This window comes from Chiloscyllium plagiosum, unplaced genomic scaffold (assembly GCF_037043375.1).
Source record: "Chiloscyllium plagiosum isolate Xiang-an unplaced genomic scaffold, Cpla_swu_hap1 HiC_scaffold_27, whole genome shotgun sequence".
Taxonomy (NCBI): Eukaryota; Metazoa; Chordata; class Chondrichthyes; order Orectolobiformes; family Hemiscylliidae; genus Chiloscyllium; species Chiloscyllium plagiosum.
Window position 1 is genome coordinate 91,224,745 of NW_028270165.1, and position 23,362 is coordinate 91,248,106.

At 50.1% G+C, this 23,362-nt stretch overlaps 1 protein-coding gene across 1 annotated transcript in view; it reads left to right on the plus strand.

Moving 5' to 3' along the window:
* Window positions 1–23,362, plus strand: part of LOC122546867 (uncharacterized) — a 92,377-nt gene that overhangs the window by 22,891 nt on the left and 46,124 nt on the right. Inside the window, exon 2 of the mRNA XM_087975453.1 lies at window positions 2,114–3,818. Within this exon, the coding sequence (XP_087831579.1) occupies window positions 2,520–3,818 (1,299 nt within the window). The 5' untranslated portion in view covers window positions 2,114–2,519. The remainder of the gene's footprint in view (window positions 1–2,113; window positions 3,819–23,362) is intronic.

Genomic DNA, 23,362 nt, shown 5'->3' on the forward strand with positions numbered 1-23,362 from the left:
GGATGACATCTCCTCAGCATGGGTGGTGGATAATCTCTGATCATTCCTGGTCGCATCCATACTTAGTGGCTTTCCCCATCAGGATGTTGTATGTGATCAGAAAGGTGAGGAGATAAGCGATCCCCCACAAGTCCCTCCTCTTAGTTCAAGTATCTGTAATAAGATTAACATGAAAATAACAGCAAGATTCAAAAACCCAACTGGACAGGGTCCACTCCTTTTGTTGGGATTCCAGGATTCTCTCCTCCTCTTCCCCCCTTTTGATTGGTGCGGTCAATCAATTTACAATGGTGCAGGTGGACCCAAGCTGAGCACCCAACGACTGTGACTGCCGTAGGAGTGGGAAGTAAAACCTGGAAGGGGCCATCCCAACGAGGATGGAGACCTTTGCCAGTTCAGTTCTTGACAAGCACCAACGAACCAGGTTCTACCCGTGACGAGGCTGAAAGGGAGGGAACATCGCTGTAGGCCGCACGCTCCTGGGAGTGAAAGGCACGCATAACACGAGTTAGAGCAAGAACATAACCAATCATTGCTTCGGTCATTTGGTGGAAGTGGACTGAGAAGGGAGCCGAATCGTTCCAAGGGGTACGGAGTGGGTGATCAGAGAGACACTCAGCTGGAGACAGTCGTGTCTTGCTCGCAGACATGGATCGCATCTGGAATAAGGCCACAGGGATTAGCATCACCAGGAGAGGCCAGACTGGGCCATTAATTTGGCAAGTTTAGTCTTGAGTCTGGTTAAAACATTGAATAAGGCCGGCCGCCTGAGGATGATAAGCACCATGCAGTTGCCGACAAATACAAAGCTGGGAACAGAGTTCTCCGTTAATATTACCTACAAAGTGTGGTCCATTGTCCGAGCTAATGCACGCAGGTATACTGAAGCAGGGAATTATTTCCTTAAACAAAATCTTCACTACAGTCTCAGCAGTAGCGTTAGGAGGAGGGTAGGCTTCAATCCACTTAGAAAAGACAACAATAAGCAAAACATATTTATAGCAACTGAACTCATTTCTCCAACTCAATGAAGTCCAGTTGAAGTGTCTCCAAGGGACCCTCCAGCAAGGGAGTTCTCGTAGAGATACTTGAACAAAGAGGTGGGGGATCGCCTACCCACTGACCTGTTTGATCACGTACAACATCCTGATCGGGAAAGCCACTGACTGAGTATCGATGCGATCTGGAACGATCTGAGATTATCCTGATGTCATCTGGTGCACCAGACCAGACGCTTTCAACGTGGAGTCACTTGAGCGATGGCATGAGCTGCCAGAGGAAGTGGTGGGTGCTGATACGATGACAAGTTAAAGTGCTCCTGGACGGGCATCTGAATATGAAGGGTTCAGATGGGTCAGAGCCAAGTGATGGCAAATGCAACTGGAGTCATAGAGATGTACAGCACAGAAACAGACCCTTCGGTCCAACTCGTCCTTGCTGACAAGATAGCCAACCCAATTTAGTCCCAGCTGCCAGCACCCGGCCCATATAGGAGCCAAGTGATGGCAAACGTGACTAGATTAATTTAGGATATCTGGGCAGGTTGGGCCAAAGGGTCTGTTTCTGCGCTGTGTGACTCTAATTGTCTTCAGTGGAAGCAGAAGTGTGGTTGTGAAGCCTGGACTTTCAGAGCATGTTTTATCCTGACTGGGAGCAGAAGAGTTTGACTGAAGTGTGTTGGTGTTAATGCCTTGATGTCTCATTTTGCTCCCACCTTCTCGGGGTCATTAACCATTTTGTGTCTGGTCCTTCCTCAAGAAGCTGCATTGCAGGTTCACCCTGAATGGACACTTATTTTTGCTTCCCAAAATCAGACCTGCTCACTCTCAGCAGGATCCCAGCGTTGTGAAAGATATTAATTTCAGGTGGAGTTATCCAAAATTCAGAGAGATGTCAGTCTTGATGTTTTTGCTTTTTCTGCCCCAGTAAGATCCTGAATCAGCACCTTCAGGGGAATTAGTTAGAGCGGAGTGAGAACAGAGGGGGAGAGAGAGTGGGATGGTGCTTTCAATTTTGTGGAACAACAAAAGAATATTCCACAGAAAGTAGAATTGCTTGTTCTGAATTTCTACCCTGCACTGATAGTGATGGCTTTTGTAATCTCTTTTTACAGAGTATTTGAAGATCTGAAGACTGAAGTTTCAAAATCAACAGATGAAGGGCTTATGCCCGAAACATTGACTCTCCTGCTCCTCGGATGCTGCCTGACCTGCTGTGCTTTTCCAGCGCCACGTTTTTCGACTGACTGTCCAGCGTCTGCAGTCCTCACTTTGATGTCAATGTCTGACAGTCACTCAATCCATCAGGACCACAACGATTTTTGACTGTGATTTCTGTGAGAGGGATCAACGCTTTTTGGTTCCTGTTTGAGGACGTTTTCCGCATCAGTGGGACTGGACGAGAGACCCCACTGTTGCAGCGCACTGTGCGTGGAGCCTGAAACAGTTATATGGCCTGGAAAGGGGATTTCACGGCAGGGAGGGCTCTGCACGTGTTTGTGTGCAGCTGAAGCTGTGACCATGGAGAAACCTGAGGAATCCCACCCTGTGGAGGAACCGTGGAAGTGTGGTGACTGTGGGAAAGGCTTCCGTGTCCCGTCTGTCCTGGAGATTCATCGGCGCAGTCACACCGGGGAGAGGCCATTCCCCTGCACCGACTGCGGGAAGGCCTTCAGCACATCCTCCTCCCTGCTGACCCACCAGCGGGTCCACACGGGGGAGAGGCCGTTCACCTGCTCTCAGTGCGGGAAGGCCTTCAGCACATCCTCCCACCTGCTGGCCCACCAGCGGGTCCACACCGGGGAGAGGCCGTTCACCTGCTCTCAGTGCGGGAAGGCCTTCAGCACATCCTCCTACCTCCAGACCCACCAACGGGTCCACACAGGGGAAAGGGCCTTCAGCTGCCCCGAGTGCGGGAAGGCCTTCAGCACATCCTCCATCCTGCTGACCCACCAGCGTGTCCACACCGGGGAGAGACCGTTCACCTGCTCTCAGTGTGGGAAGGGCTTCACTCACTCCTCCAACCTGCAGAGCCACCAGCGCATCCACACGGGGGAGAGGCCCTTCAGCTGCCCCGAGTGCGGGAAGGCCTTCAGCACATCTTCCTCCCTGCTGACCCACCAGTGGATCCACACCGGAGAGAGGCCGTTCACCTGCTCTCAGTGTGGGAAGGCCTTCAACAGATCTTCCACCCTGCTGACCCACCAGCGTATCCACACCGGGGAGAGGCCGTTCACCTGCTCTCAGTGCGGGAAGGGCTTCATCACCTCCTCCAACCTGCGGAACCACCGGCGGGTCCACACGGGGGAGAGGCCCTTCAGCTGCCCTGTGTGCGGGAAGGCCTTTACCCAGGCCTCCCACCTGCGGAAGCACCAGCGTATCCACACCGGGGAGAGGCTATTTTCCTGCTCTCAGTGCGAGAAGGGCTTCACCACCTCCTCCCACCTCCAGAGCCACCAGTGGATCCACACGGGGGAGAGGCCCTTCAGCTGCCCCGAGTGCGGGAAGGGCTTTACCCAGGCCTCCACCCTGCTGAGGCACCAGCGGGTCCATACAGGGGAGAGGCTATTTTCCTGCTCTCAGTGCGAGAAGGGCTTCACCACCTCCTCCCACCTCCAGACCCACCAGCGGGTCCACACGGGGGAGAGGCCCTTCAGCTGCCCCGAGTGCGGGAAGGCCTTTACCCAGGCCTCCACACTGCTGAGACACCAGAGGATCCACACAGGGGAGAGGCCGTTCACCTGCTCTCAGTGCGGGAAGGGCTTCACCTGCTCCTCCCACCTGCTGAGGCACCAGCGAGTTCACGTGCCATCGCAGGGGCATTGAAGGAGTGACGGCCGAGTGCCAATATCGACTGGACTATCAACCCGGTTCCGGGGACTCCCGGGTTCGAATCCCCCCACGACAGATGGCAGATTTGGTATTCGGTCAGAAATGTGGAGTTCGGAATCTAACGATGAGACCGTTTCAGGGAGGGGGTGGTGTGGGGGAGAAAGCCCCCATCTGATTCACTCTCTCCCTTGTTAGGGAAGGGAACCGCCATTGTGGGAAAGGATTCACTCAGTCGTTCCAGCTGCATCCTTTACCCGGTCTGGCCTACACGTGACTCCAGACCCACAGCAGTCTGGTTGACTCTACACTGCCCCTTCCTGGCAAATGAGCAGGGAGAAACTTACTTGGAGACAGGGTATGGGTTGAAATTGCTGAGTGAGGCAATACTTCCTCCGGGTGACGGCTGTACCAAGGATCCGATTACAAAGGGACAACTTGGTGCTGACCAATAGTAAAGACAGCGTGGTGAGGAGGGGAAGTGTGGTGGCGGGGAGGGGAGGTGTGGTGTGTGTACTTTGACCTTGAGGTGTTCAAAAAGCAGATACTTTTTCCCTGCCTTTTTGCTGGGGGGATCTGAAGCTGAAACAAAGTTGGGTTGCAATAAAGGTTACCCTGAACTTACCACCGGGCTCAGACTCTCATTGAAAGCTTTGAGCTCCAAGAGGTTTTTGTTTTAAAGCTGTTCATTTCGTTCAGCCTCCTGCACTAAGTTTAGAACATAGAACAAAGAAACTAGAACAATACAGCGCAGAACAGGCCCTTCGGCCCACGATGTTGCACCGACCTGTGAACTATTCTCAGTTCGTTCCCCTACACTATCCCAAAATCAACCATGCGCTTATCTAAGGATTGTTTAAATCTCCCTAATGTGGCTGAGTTGACTACCTTAGCAGGTAGGGCATTCCACGCACTTACCACTCTCTGCATAAAGAACTTGCCTCTGACATCTGTCTTAAATCTATCACCCCTCAATTTGCACAGGTTGCAGGGGGACTTGGATAAACTGCAGAATTGGGCTGAGAGGTGGCAAATGGAGTTCAATGCAGCTAAATGTGAGGTGATTCACTTTAGGAAGCTGATGTCACCATCCTCGGAAAAAGTCTTTCACTGTCTCCCCTATCTAATCCTCTGATCATCTTATATATCTCTATCAAATCCCCCCTTAGCCGCCTTCTTTCCAATGAGAACAGACCCAAGTCTCTCAGCCTTTCCTCATAAGACCCTCCCTCCAGACCAGGCAACATCCTGGTAAATCTCCTCTGCACCTTTTCCAATGCTTCCCACATCCTTCCTGAAATATGGGGACCAGAACTATACACAACATTCCAAGTGTGGCTGCTCCAGCGTTTTGTATAGTTGCAGCATGATGTTGCGGTTCCGGAACTCAATCCCTCTACGAATGAAACCTCACACCCCGTATGCCTTCTTCACAGCACTGTCTCCCTGGGTGGCAACTTTCAGGGATCTATGCACATGGACTCCAAGATCACTGCCTTCCTGTTATTCTTCCCAAAGTGAATCACCTCACATTTAGCTGCATTGAACTCCATTTGCCACCTCTCAGTCCAATTCTGCAGTTTATCCAAGTCCCCCTGCAACCTGTAACATTCTTCCAAACTGTCCACTACTCCACCGACTTTAGTGTCGTCTGCAAATTTACTAATCCATCCACTTATGCCTGTGTCTAAGCCATTTAAAAAAACGACAAACCGCAGTAGTCCCAAAACAGATCCTTGTGGCACACCACTAGTAACCGGACTCCAGGCTGAATATTTTCCATGAACCACCACTCGCTGCCTTCTTTCAGAAAGCCCAGTTTGTAATCCAAACTGCTAAATCAGCCTCAATCCTATGCCTCTGCATTTACTCCAACAGCCTACCATGTGGAACTTTATCAAAGGCTTTACAGAGGTCCATGTACACCACGTCAACTGCCCTACCCTCATCTACATGCTTGGTCACTTTCTCAAAAAACACAGAGGTTTGTGAGACACGATCTGCTCTTGATGAAACCATGTTGACTATCTGAAATCAAATTGTTGCTTGCTAGATGATTATAAATCCTATCTCTATTATTCCTTTCCAAAAGCTTTCCTTCAACAGAAGTAAGGCTCACTGGTCTATAATTACCTGGGTCATCTCTGCTGCACTTCTTGAACAAGGACACAACATTTGCAATTCTCCATTCTGGTACTAAACCTGTAGACAATGACGACTCAAATATCAAAGCCAAAGGCTCTGCTATCTCCTCCCTCGCTTTCCAGAGAATCCTTGGATAAATCCCATCCGGCCCAGGGCACTTGTCTACTTTCACTCCTTCTAGAATTGATAACACCTGTGTGCAACTAACCTCGATCCTTTCGAGTCTAATATCTCGTACCTCATTCTTCTCCTCTACAATATTCTCCTTTTCCTGAGTGAAGACCGATGAGAGATATTCATTAACACCTCTCCAATCTCCACAGGGCCCACACTCAACTTCCCACTTCTGTCTTTGACTGGCCCTACTCCTACCCTAATCATCCTTTTATTCCTCACATTCCTATGGAAAGCTTTAGGGTTCTCCTTTATGTGTTAAAGACTGCTCATGTCCTCTCTTTGCTCTTAACTCTCTGTTTAAATCCTTCCTAGCTGATCTGTAACTCTCCATCGCCTCATCTGAACCATCTTGCCTCATCAACACATAAGCCTCCTCCTTCTTTGTAACAAGAGATGCAATTTCTGTTGTAAACCACGGTTCCCTTACCTTATCACTTCCTGCCTGACAGGAACATATCTATCAAGGACACACAATATCCGTTCCTTAAACCAGCTCCACATTTCAATTGTTCCCATCCCCTGCATTTTGCTACCCTATTCTATGCATCCTAAGTCTTGCCTAATTGCATTATAATTGCCCTTGCCCCATCGATAACTCTTGACCTGTGGCATGTTCCTATCTCTTTACATCGCTAAATGAAACCGAACTGAATTATGGTCACTCTCTCCAAAGTGTTCACCTTCCACTAAATCAAACACCTGGCCTGGTTCATTACCAAGCACCAGATCCAGTGTGACCTCCCCTCTTGTCGGCCCTTCAACATACTGTGTCAGAAAGCCCTCCTGCACACACGGGACTAAAACTGATCCATCCGACGTACTAGAGTGAAAGCATTTCCAGTCAATGTTGGGGAAGTTAAAGTCCCCCATAATGACCACCCTGTTCCTTTCACTCCTACCCAGAATAATTTTGCTAATCCTCTCTTCCACCTCCCTGGAACTCTGCGGAGGCCTATAAAAAAACTCCAAGCAGTGTGACCTCTCCGCTCCAGTTTCTAACCTCAGCCCACATTACCTCAGTAGATGAGTCCTCTTCAAAAGTTCTGTCAGCCACCGTTATACTATCCTTGACCAACAAGTCCACGCCTCTCCCTCTTTTACCGCCTTGGCTGTTCTTAATGAAAGATCAAAACCCTGGAACCTGCAACATCCATTCCTCACCCTGCTCTCTCCATGTCTCCGAAACCGCCACAACATCCAAGTCCCAGGTACCTAGCCGTGTTGCAAGCTCACCTACCTTATTGTGGATACTCTGGCGTTGAAATAGAAACACTTCAAATCACTTCGCTGTCTGCCAGCACATTCCTGTGACCCTGAAATCCTGTCCCTGTCCTTCCTACTCTCATCCTCCTGTGCACTACAGCTACGCCCCCCGGTTCCCATCCCCCGCTGAGCTAGTTTAAACCCACTCGAATAGCACCACCAGGTGAGGGGGTGTAGTGAGGGAAATGAAGGGGAACATTATACAAACGGTCGCAGAATTCTTGTAGCATGTCGCATACGTAAGGCTAAGACTTTAATGAATATAGAGGGTCTTTTAAAGAGAATAGTTTTAAGCTGGGAAATAACTTTAAAGTGTTGTAGTTGACCACAAAAAGAAGCAACAGGGGCATTTCACAATAAAGCTTATAGTATGATAAGAGAAACTGGATAAAAGAACAAGCTGTAACAAAGAATGCAGACAAGGACAGCAGGATGGCCAGATAAGAAAATAACTGACAAGTGAGGTAATCGGCTTATGATAGGATGGGAAAAGGGAGGCGTGATCCCGCAACTTGTAAACTCAATAAGAAAGCTAAAAGGCTCTGTTTTGGCGCACATTTCTGCTTGATTGCAGAAGCGTCCGGTACTTGCAAGACTATAATAAATTGTTCTTGTTTCCAAGGCTTTGTCTCAGGCTGATTGATTTGGTGAGTGAGTTCTGTTTCTCACATTTCTACCTATGTTGTTGGTACCTACATGGACCATGACTTGGGGTTGTAAACCCTCTCCCTTCAGGACCCCAAAGATACGATCCGAGACATCACGCACCCTGGCACCTGGGAGGCAACACACTAACCGCGAGTCTTGTTCGTTCCCAACACACCTTCTATCTGACCCTCTAACTATTGAGTCCCCAAAGACGAACACTCTTCTCGTTTCCCTCCTTCCCTTCTGGTGCAACAGGGACAGTTCTGTGCCAGAGACCTGGGCCCCAGTGCATACCCCTGGTAGGTCGTTTTCCCCCCCTCAACAGTACCCACTGACTGATACAGCAAGAAGGAAATACAAATAAGTCGTCCCTCCTCTCCGAGGAACCTCTGCTCTCTGACTTCAAATTTAAAACCTCAAATCAGTGATTCCCCACTCCTGGGATGCAGCTGCCGCTGAAAAACAGAAAATGTCACTTTTATTTTGTGGTTAGCACTACTGCTTCACAGCGCCAGAGCCCCAGGTTCAATTCCCCCCCACATCTGCGCGGGTATCCTCCCACAGTCCAAAGACGTGTAGGTTAGGGTGAATTGGCCACGCTAAATTGCCCCGTAGTGTTGGCTGACAGGGAATGGGGCTGGGTGTTTTGCTCTTCGGCGGGTCGGTGTGGACTTGTTGGGCCGATGGGCCTGTTTCCACACTGTAGGGAATCTGATCTAAAGTTCTGGAATTTATATATTGATGAACTGAAACCTGCAACCCCTTCTAAAAGATGAAGGACTCAGCAGCGGTCCAGGTTTGTTCCAAATATTGCATCGGTTGCATGACACTGTGATGTTTTGCTATTAATTCTGTGTCTTATGATCCTGCAGCACAGCAACTCGCAGAAGGAGCAGCGCTGCAGAAGCTAGTGCTTCCAAATACACCTGGGTGGGCGGGGTTTACCAAGGGGGGGCGTTTACGATCTGCATTCGGAAGGGGCGAGTCTTACGTGTCTCCTTGGCCGAGGAGGGGGCGGGACCAGGGGGCGTGGCCATCCCGAAGCCGGAAGTGTGCCCGCGGCCTGTTTCCTCCGTTGGAGCCAAAGGTCAAGCTTTATCAATATTTCCTTTTACAGAGTTTGTATTTAATAACCAGTAATGGCTACTCAATATCATCAGAAAGTCCCAAAATGCAATTCATTTCAATCCAGTGCAGATAAACACTGAGTTAATTTTCTACGGGATTTAACAGCCTCAGCACTAAAATGGTCTCACAAGGGAACGGCTGTGAATGTTATCACTTGGGGTCCTGTTCACACAGATTCACCGATGCTGAGGCAAACGTTCTTAATTGCCTTACAGCATCCTGTTATCGCTTGGTGAGCCCAGGTGTCCCTATCTTTAAGTTCTCTCCTCTTTCTGAGCCTTCCTGCCTGTTTATTTTCTAGTGCAGTAAATGTATTCAATAATTCAGCATTACATTTTAGTCTGAATGTTTAAAGGGAAGTTTTAAGGCTATAGACTTTATCACCCAGACGCCCACACACTCATTCCTCCCTTTGATTGCACCACGATCACTGAAAGAGAAGGCTAGTCCAAACGAATGCCCTGCAAGGTGGTCCAGCCATCAACATCCTGTAGAGCGGCACCACCATCTTCGCAGCTCATCTGGTCATATTTATCATCGCCATCGACACGTGTCGGTGAGCTATCGGATTGCAAAAGGAGCATCTTCTGGGGCAAATCTATATCACTAAGGGACCTCATAAGCCTAGCAATTAAATACCTAACAATACCAATACTGACAAACAGACATAGCTAAATTGATAAGCCAATTGTACCATCAGCCCGATCTGCAGTTTCCCCAACTGGTCCCTTCAGTCATTCAGTCAAGGAATACCTGGATCTCTTCTTGTATCTTAGTAATATTGCCAGTCAGGCCGTCAAAGAGGGAATTGCGATTCTGTTGACTTGACACCCCTGCCGATCCTTCCAACCCCAGGGTGCTCTGGATTCCCCAGCCTATCGGGTGTCCTGTATTGTCACCCAGTCCCTTGGGATCCTTCCAGTTGGAGCAAGGTTGGCTGAGACCGACCACTGCATCCTCCTCAGATGGAGGTTCCATCGACTTGTCCACTGGCCAGGACAAGGTACTGTTGTGGGAACAAGGGCTCCGATAGTGACCTTATCAGGAACATCTTTGCCATCAAGGACAAGGAAATTGGTAGCTTTACCTTAGCTGAAGAAATAATAGTCTGGTTTGGTGTATATTACAGAGTTTGTCAAAATCGGTTACTGAAATGTTACAGCAGGGGATCTGGTCAGGTCTACAGGTGTAAAGGGTTGACGTTTTGCAAGAGGAGTTGCTTGAGCGCTGTAAAAAATGGGCCTAGTGACTCGAGGACTCGCACTGTATGGGAGACAATGGTCCTCAGAATGCTGTTCCCATTGGGCTCTCCCTTAGCTCTATTGTACATGGTCTTGGTGACAGTATCAGGTTCTGAAATGAGAAAAGGCCTATAAATGCACAAGGGAAGGGTTCCGTTCCAAGTCCATGTGCCACATAAGGCCTGCTGTACCCCAGCCAGTGTGACACCAGCTGTTTGTATACACAGACCGGAGGTATTGGAAAGTGATATTTCTCTTCGCAGGGTCGGCAGTAGGAAGTCTGACAAATGGAATGGAATCGGGGACTGGGGATGGGGCAAGTAAGTCATCTCCCGATAGAGATGAGTAACATGCTACTGCCTCTGGGGTGAAGAGCGTTCTGTGGGCCTGTATCAATAAGTTGTTTGTGGATTGAGGAGTTTCCCCTATCAGGCTTCCCTTTTCTCAAGTCAGCCCGACCTGCAAAATGGGATGGTGTTCCTGCGTGTCCTTAAAATATTTACCATAATAACGGGGTTGATCATTTTTATCCTCACTAGGCTTGCATCTGCAGGTAAAATCATAAAAACATGGTAACGACATGGTAACTCCCACTGATTTCTACTGTCCAGATGGACCATCTGGTCTTTCTGATGTAAGAGTCCATTGCAATAATCAATCTTCATCACGTTCCACACGTCAAAGGCGTCTGGTCCGGTGCACTGGACAACATCTCCTCAGCATGGGTGGTGGATAATCTCTGATCATTCCTGGTCGCATCCATACTTAGTGGCTTTCCCCATTGGGATGTTGTATGTGATCAGAAAGGTGAGGAGATAAGCGATCCCCCACAAGTCCCTCCTCTTAGTTCAAGTATCTGTCATAAGATTAACATGAGAATAACAGCAAGATTCAAAAACCCAACTGGACAGGGTCCACTCCTTTTGTTGGGATTCCAGGATTCTCTCCTCCTCTTTCCCCCTTTTGATTGGTGCGGTCAATCAATTTACAATGGTGCAGTTGGACCCAAGTGGAGCGCCCAACGACTGTGACTGCCGTAGGGGTGGGAAGTAAAACCTGGAAGGGGCCATCCCAATGTGGTTGGAGACCTTTGCCAGTCCAGTTCTCGACAAGCACCAATGAACCAGGCTCTACCCATGATGAGGCTGAAAGGGAGGGAACATCGCTGTAGGCCGCACACTCCTGGGAGTGAAAGGCACGCATAACACGAGTTAGAGCAAGAACATAACCAATTATTACTTCGGTCATTTGGTGGAAGTGGACTCAGAAGGGAGTCGAATCGTTCCAAGGGGTACGGAGCTAATGCAGGCAGGTATACTGAAGTGGGGAATTATTTCCTTAAACAAAATCTACACCACAGTCTCAGCAGCAGCGTTAGGAGGAGGGTAGGCTTCAATCCACTTACAAAAGACATCAGCAATAAGCTAAACATATTTATAGCAACACAACTCATTTCTACAACTCAATGAAGTCCAGTTGAAATGTCTCCAAGGGAGTTCTCGTAGAGATACTTGAACTAAGAGGTGTGGGATCGCCTACCCATGGACCTGTTTGATCACGTACAACATCCTGATCGGGAAAGCCACTGAGTATCGATGCGATCTGGAATGATCTGACATTATCCTGGTGTCATCTGGTTTACCAGATCAGACGCTTTCAACGTGGAGTCGCTTGAGCGATGGCGTGAGCTGCCAGAGAAAGTGGTGGGTGCTGATACGATGACAAGTTAAAAGGCTCCTGGACGGGCATCTGAATATGAAGGGTTCAGATGGGTCAGGGCCAAGTGATGGCAAATGCAACTGGAGTCATAGAGATGTACAGCACAGAAACAGACCCTTCGGTCCAACTCGTCCTTGCTGACAAGATAGCCAACCCAATTTAGTCCCAGCTGCCAGCACCCAGCCCCCATAGGGGCCAAGTGATGGCAAACGTGACTAGATTAATTTAGGATATCTGGGCAGGTTGGGCCAAAGGGTCTGTTTCTGTGCTTTGTGACTCTAATTGTCTTCAGTGGAATCAGGAGTGTGGTTGTGAAGGCTGGACTTTCAGAACATGTTTTGCCCTGACTGGGAGCAGAAGAGTTTGACTGAAGTGTGTCGGTGTTAATGCCTTGACGTCTCATTTTACTCCCACCTTCCGGGGTCGATAATCATTTTGTGTCTGGTTCTTCCTCAAGAAACTGCATTGCAGGTTCACCCTGAATGGACACTTTTTTTTTGCTTCCCAAAATCAGACCTGCTCACTCTCAGCAGGATCCCAGCGTTGTGAAAGATATTAACTTTCAGGTGGAGGTATCCAAAATTCAGAGAGATGTCAGTCTTGATGTTTTTGCTTTTCTGCCCCTGTAAGATCCTGAATCAACACCTTCAGGAGAATTAGATAGAGCAGAGTGAGAACAGAGGGGGAAGAGGGTGTGGGAGTGCTTTCAATTTTGTGGAACAACTAAAGAAAAGAATATTCCACAAAGTAGAATTGCTTGTTCTGAATTTCTACCCTGCACTGATAGTGATGACTTTTGTAACCTGTTTTTAACAGTGTATTTGAAGATCTGAAGACTGAAGCTTCAAAATCAACAGATGAAGGACTTATGCCCAAAACATTGACTCTCCTGCTCCTCTGATGCTGCCTGACCTGTTGTGCTTTTCAAGCGGCACATTTTTCGACACTGACTCTCCAGCGTCTGCAGTCCTCATTTTGACATCAATGTCTGACAGTCACTCAATCCATCGGGACCGCAACAATTTTCAACTGTGATTCTGTGAGAAGGAGCAAAGTTTTGGTTCCTGTTTGAGTACGTTTTCAGCATCCGTGGGACTGGATGAGAGACCCTACTTTTGCAGTGCACTGAGTGTTGAGCCTGAAACAGTTATACGGCCTGGGAAGAGGAATTCACGGTGGGGAGGGGCTCCACACACATTTGTGTGTAACTAAAGCTTCGGCCATGGAGAAACCCGTGGAATCCAGCCCCGTGGAGAAACGATGGAAGTGTGGCGACTGCAGGAAAAGCTTCTGTGTCCCATCTGTCCTGGAGACTCATCGGCGCAGCCACACCAGGGAGAGCCCGTTCCCCTGTCCCGTCTGCGGGAAGGGCTTCAGCACTTCCTCCACCCTGCTAACCCACCAGCGGATCCACACTGGGGAGATGCCCTGCAGCTGCCCAGTGTGCAGGAAGGCCTTCAGCGATTCCTCCACCCTACTGAGGCACCAGCGGGTCCACATGGGGGAGAGGTCCTTCAGTTGCCCTGGGTGCGGGAAGAGATTTACCCAGGCCTCCACCCTGCTTCATTGGCATTGTAAAGTTTACTGGCAGCATTGGGAGGTGTGGGCTGTGCTCACTAGAAATTATCTGGAGGAGTCGGTGGTGGACACAGATTTTATAGCAAAAGATCCCAGTGTCATGCAACTGATAGAATACATTGAACAAACCAAGATTGTTGTTAAGTCTTTCACCTTTTAGAATGCGTTGCAGGTTTCAGTTCATTAATATTGTTAAGACGGACCCGCGGGGTCCCGTCTTTGCGTGTTCTTTCGGAAGGAGAGACTCACACTGGCAACTATGGTTAGATGCAGACAGCAGTTTATTCACAGAATCTTAACTGGTACAACGAATCTACAAGCATGCATTCGTTGGAGAAGGCGTTCTGTCTTCTCGTTCAAACTTGACACAATTATACTTCGCGCTGCCTGGAGTCCCCGGTCAGTTCGCCTTCCCCATTGGTCCATTCATCTGCGCGCGCTGGGGATCCGTCCTCCTATTGGCCACATCGAAGTGCCTGTCCAGCTCCTGCTGTGCTTGATAATGGCTCAGCCATCCCCGGGAGCGGTTCCGATCCCGTATTCAATAGTTCATTGTTTCAAGGAATTACTATGCGTCTGACAGGCTAGCCATTTTCAATAGTTTCAGTTTAACTAAATTGACAATTACACTTATCAACTTTAGACTTAAATAGAGCCATTCACACTTAACAGTTACAGGTTCCGATAGAGCAATTCACACTTGTCTAACAGTTACAGATTCCGATCGGTTTCTTTATTAATCCCGAGTTTCGATGGGGCAATTGATACTGGCTGGTATTTACAGGCTCCAAGATTTAATTAACATTATGCATATCCCTTACAAGCTCCAGCCAGGTAGTCATGCATTCGCCAGCAGCAGCTCGCTTGGCTGTTGTTAACCATTTCAGGGCTGGAACTAGAAGTGTCTGTTGCAGAACTAGTGTCACCCTCCCTAGCCCTACATTAAACACCCCAGTGAAATCTCCCCAACATTCCCTCCCTTGGCCTCAACTGAGGCCACACCAACCCATGTAAACATTAACGAATGTAAGAGGTCCGGAAGGGGGGAAAGTAAACTACATCGGGTGCCACGTCTGCTGTCCAAAAAAAGTCCCAAGTGTAAATGCCCATTCGCTACGGTGGTGTGTGTTTTGTCTTGTGTTTTTTTTTAAAACAAACAAGAAAATGTAAGGGCATCCTGCCCGCAGTCAGGTACACGCCAGCGATCGGAAAACCATTGGAACAGTGTAATCTGCCCCGGCCTTCCCGCCGGCCAGAATGGTTCACAGGCCTGCAGGCCCGTCCAGGCGTCTGATGTATGGACTGCAGGCCATGTGGTCGGAGGCAATCTCCTCCGAGTGCACAGCGCAATTGCACCTGTACCAGGCTGACCCGTGCCAGAGGAGACTCTTCTGCCACTGGATAACCTCCAGTCAGTAACGGACAGCAACCTCCATCTAGGTGCCGCTGAGGACAGAGCCGGGCAGTGGCAATCCGATCAAAACCCACGTAGAACCTCCGATTGCAGTGTAGTAGTCACTGGTGTGATCAGCAGTTGAATCCCGGGGCATACAGTACTTCTCGGCCCCTGACTGCAGTGTACAGTATAAGTCAAAGTGCTGCCAATGTAGGTGGGCAAAACTAACATGGAAGGGGTTTATTTTTTTTGAACAGCAGATGTTACACTGAGGGAGAAGGGATAGTATTGGGTAGTAGTGGGGGAAAAAAGAAGCATAAGCACACACCTATTGGAACCCCGTACCCTACGGAAATAGACGAACCTGAAATAGACCTGTCACCGTGAGCAGTGTGAATTGCCGTACATTAATGATAGTCCCCCGTCTACCGGGAACGGACATGCACGCAAACTGCAGCATCTGTATCACTAGGCAGAAACCCAGCCAGTTCAGGAGTCTGTTACTTTCCCTCATTTTCCAGCTCCTTGTCGGGCGCGACCTCCGCAACTGGAGTCAGAGTAGTGTTAGGCTTTCCTGACCTGGAGCAATGAGAGAACTGGTGCCAGTTATTGTCCCCCTCCCGGTTCACCCTCAAGGCATTGGCAGCGACCCCCGTCACTGGGTAGGGGCCATGCCACCGCCCCTCGTCCCAGGTTGTATGGCCCATCTGCCGGAGGTAGACCTTGTCCCCCTCTCGAAGGGGTCGGGACCTGTCGGGGGTGTCCGGCCATGCAGCCGTAACCTGGTTGGATATTAGCCGGACCATTTCCCCCAGTACTTGCATGTACTGTGTCATGTCCTGATTCATTGTATCCCAATCTGTTTCCCACAGGGGTGATGTTCGGGGGCCAGGCATGGAGCGACCTGTCAGGATTTCATGGGGTGTCAGGAAGGTATCGCCACTCCTTTCCTGCCTCATTGACAGCAAGGCTAGGGGGAGTGCCTGCACCCACGTCAATGCAGTCCCTGCCATGACCTTGGCAATCTTGTCTTTAAGCGTGCGATTGGCCCTCTCTACTAACCCCGGACTCTCAAGGTGGTAGACACTGCCGTAGCGGTGAAGTATCCCTAGAGTAACCTCCACCCGGGCAAGATGTTCGTTTTTAAAATGTGTCCCATTGTCTGTGCAGATTTTTGGGGGGACGCCATAGCGGGGAATCAGTTCCTTTGTGAGCCACTTCACAACAACTTCCCCATCCTCCGTCTTTGTAGGAGTTGCCTCTACCCACCGGGAGAATCTGTCCACTGCGACTAGCATGTATCTGTATTTATCTGGGGTCCTCCATTTGACTCCCATGTCCGTAAAGTCCATGCAGATCTCCTGCCACGGCCCTGTCGGGGTTGGGAACTTTAACATCGGGTGTGGGAGAACTCTCCTGGTGTTGTACTCATTACACACCCTGCACTCAGCCCTCAGGTTCTCTATATGTTCCCGCAGCCGGGGTGCCCACCAGTGGTTCTGGACGGTTCTTACAACTTGGGCAACTCCCACTTGTGTTGGCCCATGTATTTCAGAGAAAAGTCTTGGCAGGAGAGCCCTCGGGGCCACTACCTCTCCTCCCGGGGATCCTTTATTCTCCCATTCCCATTCCCATATTCAGCACTGCTCGCCCGTCCCTGCAGCTCACACAGATGCCTAATGGCATCAACCCTAGCCGCCTCCCCAGGGGAATCACTGCTACCCTCCCCCGGCCCCGGACTCTGTTGGGTGTCTGTCCCTGACCTCAAGGTGACCATCTGCACTGCGAGCCTGGCTGCCCTGTCAGCTGCATCATTTTCCAGCGCTTCCCTGGTACGTAAGGCAGAGTGTCCTTGCACTTTCACTACTGCCACTTCCCTTGGACGATGCACTGCCTGGAGCAACCGTCGCAAACTCTGGCCATGTTTTACCGGCCTCCCCGTGCTGGTTTTAAAACCATGTCTAACCCATGCTGTGCCCTCTACTGGACTGCGGTCCATGCATAATTGGAGTCAGTGAAGATGTTAACGCGGTGTCCCTCACTCAGTTCTAATGCCCTTGTCAGGGCTGTAATCTCTGCTAGCTGTGCAGATGCAGGCTGTGGGATTTCCCCAGACTCGATGGTGTCGTATACCCCCCCTGAATCTCTGACCACGGCATACGAGACTCGTACGCCGCCTGCTTCCCGAAGGCTGCTGCCATCAGTGTACAGGTCCCAGTCTGCCTCGGCCAGGGGTTGTGTGTGCAACCCCTTACGTATCCTCCTCTCCTCAGCCACTCTGGCCACACAGTCATGGGGCTTCAAGGATCCCCCATTCACTCCCACCATCATATTCCTAGTACTCCCCCTATCAGATGCAAATGTAATGTGCGGTGATAGAAGGGCATTCTCAATTCTAACCTGCCGCCTAGCTGAAAAGCTGAATGAGTTGGAGGCCAGAAAGGCTCCTATGCTGTGATCTGTGTGAATAGTTAAGGGATGGCAGAGTACTAGATGGTCAGTGTTGTTGACCACTTTCGTTACTGCTGCCACAAATCTGGCACAGCCTGGCTGCCCTTTCTCAATGGGCTCCAAACGGCAGCTGTAATACCCCAGCACTCTCCTGCAGCCTCGGTCCTTTTGGTACAGGACGGCGTTTACTATCCCCTCAGTCTCTGCCACGTCCAGGTGGAAACCTTTCTTATAGTCTGGGTGCGCTAGCGTGGCCGCTGCTCCCAAAGCTTGCTTCACCTCCTTGAATGATTTCTCTCTCTCCGCGTTCCATCGCAACTGACTCTTGAGCCTCTTTGCCCCAACCTCCGTGATCATTTCCCTGAGTGGGGATGTCATAGTCACAAAGTCAGGGACGTAGGTGCGAGAATACCCACATAACCCCAGGAAGGCCATCATGTCCTGTACTGTTATAGGGGTGCCATAGGAGAGGATCGCTTCCCTGTGCGCTCTTGAAAGTGTGGTGCCCCCTTTTCCAACTATCCATCCCATAAAGGATACTGATTTTCGGGCTATCTGGCACTTTTCCCGTTTTACTTTAAAACCGGCTGCCACAAGGGTGTCCAGCAAAGTGCGGACCGCCTCCAAATTTTGGGTGTCAGTTTCACTGGCAATCAACAAATCATCGACATACTGTATGATTGTGGTGCTGGTGGGAAGCGATATCTGTTTAAGTATAGGGGTCAAAGCCGCACTAAACAGGCCTGGGGAGTCTTTGTACCCCTGTGGGAGGCGATTGTATGTGTACCGCTCTCCCTCGAAGGTGAAGGCAAACCACTCCTGACACTCTGGGTGCAGTGGAAGGCAGAAGAAAGCGTTAGCCAGGTCTATGACAAAGAAAAAGCGGCTGGCAGGCGTGAGCGCCTGCAGTGCAACGTAGGGGTCAGGGACCTTCAGGTTTAAAGTCTCCGTGGCTTCATTTATCCTTCGGAGGTCATGGACCATGCACCACCCCTTGCCCATCCCCTTGGAGATGGGAAGGATTGGCGTATTCCAGTGTCCCCCCTTCATTTTCCTGAGGACCCCCACTTCTAGCAGTCCCCTGATTGTTGGGCGAATCCCTTCCCTCTGTTCTAAGGTGAGAGGATATTGTGTCACCCAGATGCAGCATTTAACGGAAGGTTTCAGCTGCAGGTGGACTGCCCCGTCCAGTTGGCCAGTGTCCTGTGGGTGTACCGTCCAGAATCTTGATCATTAATGTGGGATTTTTAAATGTTTCCCTCAATCTTGTCAGGATAATTCCCTTTTGTTCTGGTGCTTGGGCAATCACCAGGTCCAACTTTTCCTTATGCAGGGCTACGCTATCCAGCAGTAACTGACTGTGAATAGGCATGTCCCCACCGTCCCTGCAGTGCCACCAGGGCACTCCGGGACGTGCTGTCCTGAGGTGAGTCAACTTAGGTGGTCCGAAATTCAGGTTCCCCATGTCGGATTTCCCCTGAAGGGAACCGCTTCAAGAACAGTACGTCTTTCAAAGCCTGACCTTCGCGTGGCAGATCTCTGCTCTTGACCATGACCCCACCACCAAACCATCATCTCCCAGACCGTCCATAACCTCATCACCTCGGGGGATCTCCCATCCACCGCCTCCAACCTCATAGTCCCACAACCCCGCACCTCCCGCTTCTACCTCCTGCCCAAAATCCACAAACCTGACAGCCCCGGCCGACCCATTGTCTCCGCCTGCTCCTGCCCCACCGAACTCCTCTCTGCGTACCTTGACACCGTCCTGTCCCCCTTAGTCCAAGAACTCCCCACCTACGTTCGGGACACCACCCATGCCCTCCACCTGCTCCATGATTTTCGCTTCCCCGGTCCCCAACGCCTTATTTTCACCATGGACATCCAGTCCCTGTACACCTCCATCCCCCATCACGAAGGACTCAAAGCCCTCCGCTTCTTTCTTTCCCGCCGTACCGACCAGTACCCTTCCACTGACACCCTCCTTCGACTGACTGAACTGGTCCTCACACTGAACAACTTCTCTTTCCAATCCTCCCACTTCCTCCAAACGAAAGGAGTAGCCATGGGCACCCGCATGGGCCCCAGCTATGCCTGCCTCTTCGTAGGATATGTGGAACAATCCATCTTCCGCAACTACACTGGCCCCACCCCCCACCTTTTCCTCCGCTACATCGATGACTGTATTGGCACCGCCTTGTGCTCCCACGAGGAAGTTGAACAGTTCATCCACTTCACCAACACCTTCCACCCCGACCTCAAATTCACCTGGACAGTCTCAGATTCCTCCCTCCCCTTCCTCGACCTTTCTATTTCTATCTCAGGTGACCGAATCAACACGGACATCTACTACAAACCGACCGACTCCCACAGCTACCTGGACTACACCTCCTCCCATCCTGCCCCCTGTAAAAACGCCATCCCATTCTCCCAATTCCTTCGACTCCGCCGCATCTGCTCCCAGGAGAACCAGTTCCAAAAACGCACAACCCAGATGGCCTCCTTCTTCAAGGACCGCAATTTCCCCCCCCCGACGTGGTCGACGATGCCCTCCACCGCATCTCTTCCACTTCCCGATCCTCCGCCCTTGAACCCCGCCCCTCCAACCGCCACCAGGACAGAACCCCACTGGTCCTCACCTACCACCCCACCAATCTCCATGTACAGCGCATCGTCCGCCGTCATTTCCGCTACCTCCAAACGGACCCCACCACCAAGGATATATTTCCCTCCCCTCCCCTATCAGCATTCCGTAAAGACCACTCCCTCCGTGACTCCCTCGTCAGATCCACACCCCCCACCAACCCAACCTCCACTCCCAGCACCTTCCCCTGCAACCGCAGGAGGTGCAAGACTTGCGCCCACACCTCCCCCCTCACCTCCCTCCAAGGCCCCAAAGGAAACTTCCACATCCGCCACAGATTCACCTGCACCTCCACACACATCTATTGCATCCTCTGCACCCGATGTGGCCTCCTCTATATTGGGGAGACAGGCCGGCTACTTGCGGAGCGTTTCAGAGAACACCTCTGGGACACCCGGACCAACCAACCCAACCACCCTGTGGCTCAACATTTCAATTCCCCCTCCCACTCCACCAAGGATATGCAGGTCTTTGGACTCCTCCATCGTCAGACCACAACAAAACGACGGTTGGAGGAAGAACGCCTCATCTTCCGGCTAGGAACCCTCCAACCACAAGGGATGAACTCGGATTTCACCAGTTTCCTCATTTCCCCTCTCCCCACCCTGTCTCAGTCAAATCCATCAAATTCAGCACCGCCTTCCTAACCTGAGATCCTCTTCCCGACCTCTCCGCCCCCACCCCAGTCTGACCTATCACCCTCACCTTGACCTCTTTCCACCTATCACATTTCCGACGCCCCTCCCCCAAGTCCCTCCTCCCTACCTTTTATCTTAGCCTGCTGGACAAACTTTCCTCATTCCTGAAGAAGGGCTTATGCCCGAAACGTCGATTCTCCTGTTCCCTGGATGCTGCCTGACCTGCTGCGCTTTTCCAGCAACACATTTCCAGCTCTGATCTCCAGCATCTGCAGACCTCACTTTCTCCTCAAAGATCTCTGCTCTTAACAACTGGTCTAAGGTAGACGTCTGTACGGTTAAATCCTCTTTAGGAGAAGAGTTCCAACCTCTGTCACCCCGGGTATGTTCGGTGGTCACAACGAATATGCAAACAAAAAATTTGTCAGTTTTAAGTGCTCAGTAACATGGATCCAGGAAGTCGAATATGGTCAGCGCTCAGGTAGGTAACATCAGGTAATTGTCAGGCAGAACAATCTGCAAAATCGGGCAAAACAGATATGCGCTCCAGCTCCGAAAGCTGCGCAAGGGACTCAGGCAAAAACAGATATGCGCTCCGGCTCCGAAAGCTGCGCAAGGGACTCAGGCAAAAACAGTTAGGCGTTAGTGAAATAAACACTCTAGGTAAGTTAAAAGGTTAGGAAAAGCTTACCAATCAGGACTCTGCGATGCTGCTGTCAAATTGATCAGGCTTTTTGGGCTGGTGAGGGTCAGAGAGCAGACAAGAAACTAACAGAGTAAATCTAACTACTGGAAGCCTTAGATTTAACAGGCGCTTCCCCCACCTTTAGAAAACTTCGACCGAAGGTTGTCTGCTCCCTGTTCCGCCAACGTTGCCAACTTGCCGTTGTCTCTTTTCCTTCACGCGTCGGGCTCACCAAATGTTAAGACGGACCCGCGGGGTCCCGTCTTTGCGTGTTCTTTCGGAAGGAGAGACTCACACTGGCAACTATGGTTAGATGCAGACAGCCGTTTATTCACAGAATCTTAACTGGTACAATGAATCTACAAGCATGCATTCGTTGGAGAAGGCGTTCTGTCTTCTCGTTCAAACTTGACACAATTATACTTCGCGCTGCCTGGAGTTCCCGGTCAGTTCGCCTTCCCCATTGGTCCATTCATCTGCGCGCGCTGGGGATCCGTCCTCCTATTGGCCGCATCGAAGTGCCTGTCCAGCTCCTGCTGTGCTTGACAATGGCTCAGCCATCCCCGGGAGCGGTTCCGATCCCGTATTCAATAGTTCATTGTTTCAAGGAATTACTATGCGTCTGACAGGCTAGCCATTTTCAATAGTTTCAGTTTAACTAAATTGACAATTACACTTATCAACTTTAGACTTAAATAGAGCCATTCACACTTAACAGTTACAGGTTCCGATGAGCAATTCACACTTGTCTAACAGTTACAGATTCCGATCGGTTTCTTTATTAATCCCGAGTTTCGATGGGGCAATTGATACTGGCTGGTATTTACAGGCTCCAAGATTTAATTAACATTATGCATATCCCTTACAAGTTCCAGCCAGGTAGTCATGCAGTCGCCAGCAGCAGCTCGCTTGGCTGTTGTTAACCATTTCAGGGCTGGAACTAGAAGTGTCTGTTGCAGAACTAGTGTCACCCTCCCTAGCCCTACATTAAACATCCCAGTGAAATCTCCCCAACAATATGTAAATCCCATAACATCTTTTGATTCACATTCTCAAGATGACTTCAGTTTTTTTTTGAAAAAGGTCACAACTCAGCCCAGATAAAGGTGTGAGGTTCGAGTCTGTCAATGTCCCAATTTTGAATCAGACTGGTTCTATTTCCAAAGTATGAATTTATAAAATATTACATGGATTGACTGCCTGCAGACTGTGCACTTTTTGAGCAAAATTGAAGGTATCTGCAAACATAATTCTGCCAATACAAATTTACCCAAAAATGATATGTGAGTTTATGCATGAGTGCACATAAGAGTGTGATGGAGTATATGCCTGTGAGTATGTTGGGGGTGTATGTGCGTGTCTGAGAGAGCACGTGTGTATGAGTGAGGTATGAATAAAAGCAAGGGCTTGCGTTTTGCTAAAGCAAGGACGGTCAGGACTTGTACAGTTAATGGTAGGGCCCTATGTCATGCTGTAAGAGAGAGACATGGTGGGGTTCAGGTACACAGTTCTTTCAAAGTTGCTTCGCTGCGAGACAGGGTGGTTAAGAAGGCGTTTAGCACACTTGCCTTCATTGTTCACCCCACTGAGTATAGGAGTTGGGACATCATGTTGAGGTTGTACAGGATGTTGGTGAGGCCACTTTCAGAGTACTGAGTATGGTTCTCGTGTCCCTGTAATAGGAAGAATACTATTAGAGAGGGTTCGGTAAAAATTTACCAGGATGTTGCCAGGACTGGAGGGTTTGAGTTATAATGACAGGCTGGGACTTTTTTCACTGGAGCACAGGAGGTTGGGGGGTGACATCATGGAGATGGATAAA